This window comes from Trichechus manatus, unplaced genomic scaffold (genome assembly GCF_000243295.1).
Source record: "Trichechus manatus latirostris isolate Lorelei unplaced genomic scaffold, TriManLat1.0 scaffold00113, whole genome shotgun sequence".
NCBI classification, from domain to species: Eukaryota; Metazoa; Chordata; class Mammalia; order Sirenia; family Trichechidae; genus Trichechus; species Trichechus manatus.
In genome coordinates this window covers 3485375-3489893 of record NW_004444049.1, presented here as the reverse complement: position 1 = coordinate 3489893, position 4519 = coordinate 3485375, and the positions used below count along the sequence as shown (strand labels likewise).

Genomic DNA, 4519 nt, shown 5'->3' with positions numbered 1-4519 from the left:
GGGCGGCCGGGGACGGGGGATGGCCGGGTAGCGGCCAGCCTCAACAGCTACAACAAAAGGCTGGAGGAAGCTAGGACGGAGTGAGGAGGAGGGCAGGAGGTGAGGGCCGTGCGGCTCTGGCCCAATCCCCCAACTGCGTCTAGTTCTGCATCCCTGGAGGGTAAATTATCTCAGTGCTCTGGGGGTTTACTGTATCTTTGCCTTTATTACGGACCATTTGAAATTCTTTTTGGAGGAGGCAAGATTTAAGTAAGAGAAGCGGGACACCCAGGCCTGGTTCAGGGAGGACTATGCCGAGGAAGCTGGAGACTCACAGTTCCCTTTCCTCAGGGTTAAGAGTGGTTAAGAATCCAGAGCCAACTCCCCTGCCCCACTGGGGCCAGCACCATTCCTCCATGGCCACGGCAGATGTCACTCTCCCCTTTCCCATTTCGCAGATGGAGAAGCTGGGTTCCTGGAATGTTCCATGCCTTCCTCCAGGTCACACAGTTAGTAGCCGTGGACCTGGGCTGGGAACGTGGCTTTACCAGACGCCTGGCCCACCTGTCTCCCGCTGCCTTGGGCAGGTGGGGAGAGACTGGAGGGAGGCCAAGCTCAGCCCGGGCAGGTGGGAAAGCAAAGAAAGCCGGACTCTACAAGCAGGTTTAATGCTCCCAGCCGTCACCACCGAACAGTCCAGAGAAAGGACAGGGATTCGTCTCCAGGTGGGCCAGGGACCCCCTCCCCATTTCCCAGGAAGCCTCCTGCCAGGTGCCTGGGGCAGGTATGGGCACAGCAGACCCCTGGGGCCTCATGCTGCATTAAATGTTTACAAAAATGAACCCATCGTATGCAACTCAAAAAGGGTCCCCAGAACGCACTTCCACAAACGGAGACAGACGGTGCCAACGGGAAGGAAGTGTCCTCGATTTAATTCTGGTCAGGGTCTGCCCCTCCAGGGGCCAAACAGCCCGCCTGCCCCGCCTGGTGGCAGAACTATTAGAATTTTTGCCCGTACCTGTCAACATGATCATTTACAAAAATAAATACGAAAAAAGCCGCAAGTCTTCAGTGATCATGGAATTAACTGGACAGCAATTACATGTGGAAGCATCTCGTCTATCTTCTACATTGCACCAAAACAATTTGGAAGCACTTAAGTTTGGTCTCAGAGGCAAAATGGAAGGACAGGGCAGGGCCGGGCCTGGCGCCCGCCCCCGCTCAGGAGCGGCTGCAGCCGGCCTCCCTGGCCTCACATTTCCGAGTCGGCGTACATTCCGTTGATTAAATAGTCCATCTGTGTATAGTCCTTCTTCTTGTAGCTCTCGTAGGCTTGCAGGGCAAACAAAACCAGGATGGCGAGGAACAGCGTCACCCCCAGGAGGAGCACTGCCAAGAGGATGCCCTTGTTCACCAGGGCCAGGACCAGGGGCTCGGTGGTGACCACCAGGTACTGGCCTTGGGTGCTGAGCGGACACGCATCTGTGGCTGGCACCTTGGTGTCTCCGGAGTTCGAGAGGGTTGGCCCTGCAGGAGCAGTACCCAGTGTGGCTTCCGTCCCTACCCACCCTGGGGTCTGGGTTGCTACTGGCCCCGTGGGCCCCCGGGTCGATGATGTGAGGTCTGACGGCATCTGTGTTGTGGCGGATGTGGCCTTCGCTGCGGGGGCTGGGCTGGAGTGAGGTGCTGGCGCTGTGCTGGCAGGTGGCTCCTCTGTGGGTGCCTTGGTTGTGCCTGCTGTTGTCGTGGACACCCAAGCCACAGAGGGGAGGGTGGTGGGCTTGGGGGTTGCGTCTGAGAGGATGGGTGTGGACCCACCTGTCCTGTTAACCTCAGACCAGCTCGCTGATAGCTGGGCGGTGGGACTTTGTGCAGGTGTGTTAGGAGCCTGGGGGCTTGTGGCGGGTGTGAGGGCAGCTGTGGAGTTACCCGTCGTGGGCCCGGAAGGCCTGTGCGTGCTGAGCGGACCGCGTGTACTTGGCCTGGCTGCAGCCACAGTCTTAGTACTCGGGGCTGACGTCACGGCTGCTGTTCCTGGTAACATGCTACTTGTTGGCACGTGTGCATGGGGTGTGCTAGGGGGTGGGTGCCCGGTGGCTGCGGCGGGTAGAGTCTGAGAGGCAGATGTGGGGACAGATGATGTGGGCCCTGTGGGGGCTCCAGAGGCCACGAGGATGGTCGGGCCTGCCGTGGCTGCTGTCACACCCGCCTCTGTCCTGTTCGTTGTCTCTGTTGTGACTTCCGTAGAGTGGGAGTCGGCCACCAAAGTCCCTTTAGTTAATGTGACAGGAGAAGGTGTCCCCACGATTGTTCTCTCAGTCGTTCCATTCTCAGCCCTTGCCACGGCTTCCCGGGCTGTGCTGTTCTGGACGGAACGACTCCACCTCTCGTTAGGGACCGAGTACCCTTAAAGCCAAAGGAGAAAGTGACAGTCACATTCAGGACGCACGGGTGGATGGCACAGAGCGGTGAAGTCCCAGCTCCCGAGGGCTGGCCCGGTGGCTGTGCTGGGCTCTTTCTTCTCGGCCCAGTGAGAGTGAAGGGAGGTGACGTGGGGACATGCTCCCCTCCCCTCTGCCCACGGCAGCATCTGCTGTACACAGCCCTTCACACGCTCTGGCATTTTCATTTTAAAACTGAACCCCAAGCCCACCAAAGGTTTAACAGCCTCACTGTTACGGATTACTGAATTGGATCCCCCAAAAGTATGTGTTCCAAACCCTAACCCCTATGCATGTGGACAGGTGCCCTGGTGGTGCAACGGTTAAGTGCTTGTCTGCTACGTGAAAAGCTGGCGGTTTGAACCCACCCAGAGGCACCTGGGAAGAAAGGCCTGGCGATCTGCTCCCATAAAGATTACAGCCTAGAAAACCCTACAGTGCGTTTCTGTGTTGCAGGGGGTCGCAGTGAGTTGGAATCAACAACACACACGTGCATGCAATCCCATCTGGAAATGGGGTTCCCTCTGTTACGTTAACGAGGCTGTACCAGCGTAGGGTGTGTCTTAAGCCAATCACTTCTGAGCTATGAAAGAAGCAATCTAGGCACAAAGAAGGACAAAAGGGGAAGATACACATCACATGACGATCTCCAAGGAATGGAGGAGCAGAAGCTGAAAGAGACAAGAACGCTCCCCCAGTGCCCACAGAGCGAGAGAGCCTTCCCCTAGAGCCGGTGCCCTAAATTCAGACTTCTTGCCTCTTGAACTGTGAGAAAACACATTTCCGTTCGTTAAAGCCCCCCACTTACAGCAGCACTAGGTAACTGAGACATAGACTAATCGCCCCAATTCCCAAAACACCAGACTTCAGACAGAGCGGGGACCTCGCGTTACAGGTGTTACCCACTCTAGGAAAACCCACTAAACAGAGGCCTGGGTTTGCCAAGCGGACAAAGACACTGCTGCACGGAAATTCCCACCGTGTGAGAATTCCTGGAGGGGAGCGCGGCTGGCACAGAACAGGAGCGCCAGTAAGTATCTGATGCGTGACTGGATGAACTCCCCCCTGAACTGATTTACAGAAGGAATCCCATTTTGCAGGGCCCAGCAGGTGCACCTTCGGGGGCTCAGCTGCCCTGTCCCGTTAGGGCGGAGAGGAGGCTAGGTCTGACGGCCCTTCCAGCCCAGCACCCAGGGACGGCTGGGGTTCCTGACTCACTGGCCTGGCCTGCAGAGCCCCCTCTCTCCTGGGCTCAGGGAGCTTGGGGCCTCCGTGGGCCTGTCCCGCAGTCCCGGTTTGTCACTGACCTGAAGAATGTGATGTCACTTGGCTTTTAGAGAGGAACGAGCAGAAAACCCAGACGAGCACAAGGGCTGTCCACATCTTGCGGGTGAGCTGGGAGCGAGGCTGGATCGTCCGGGCTCCCAGCTGCCGGCTCCTCGGGCAGCTCACGACCCCCTTCTGCTTGGCTGAGTGGTCTGTGGGTGGAAAGTACCCAGGTCAGCAGCACCCAGCCTCACCAAGGCCTGGGCTCTGCGTGCACCTACCCTGGGGGCTGTTAGGGTCCAGAGTGCAAATGGAACCAAGTTCTTGACCAGGGCCGGTGTCCAACAAGAGCGTACCGCGTGCCAGCTGTGGTGGCAACAACTATCTGTCCAGCGCCACACACTGGATGGGTTTAAGGCACTTCTCAAACCTGATTTCACTGAGTCCCGACCTCAGTGAGCTCCCACGACTGCAACCAAGAGTCCAGATTTTGAGAGAGTAGTAGAGAGGACCAAGACGTGGCCATGCTCACAGGCTAGGCCTTGGAATCGCCAAGGTCAGCCAAGTCTTTCTCTGTGACTTTTCCCGTGCTCTGCAGGGCTCCCCACGGCAACTAACCATGCCTTTCATACAGGAGATGTCGCTTAACAATTCATCCATTTCTCCATCCGTTGATCCGTCCCTCCATCCAACCATTCGTTCCTCCTTCTCTCCATCCACCTATCCTTCCATCTATCCAACCCTCCATCCATCCTTCCATCTATCCATCCCTCCATCCAACCACTCATCCCTCCTTCTCTCCATCCACCTATCCTTCCATCTATCTAACCCTC

General features: G+C 57.2%; 1 protein-coding gene across 1 annotated transcript; it reads right to left on the bottom strand.

Moving 5' to 3' along the window:
* Window positions 1-863: 863 nt before the first annotated feature.
* On the bottom strand, window positions 864-3892 carry CUNH11orf24 (chromosome unknown C11orf24 homolog). Its single transcript, XM_012557712.2, has 2 exons — window positions 3728-3892; window positions 864-2385 (listed from the first exon to the last, which is right to left on the bottom strand). The coding sequence occupies exons 1-2, from the start codon at window positions 3801-3803 to the stop codon at window positions 1232-1234; spliced, it is 1230 nt and encodes a 409-aa protein (XP_012413166.1). The 5' UTR covers window positions 3804-3892; the 3' UTR covers window positions 864-1231.
* Window positions 3893-4519: the final 627 nt, after the last annotated feature.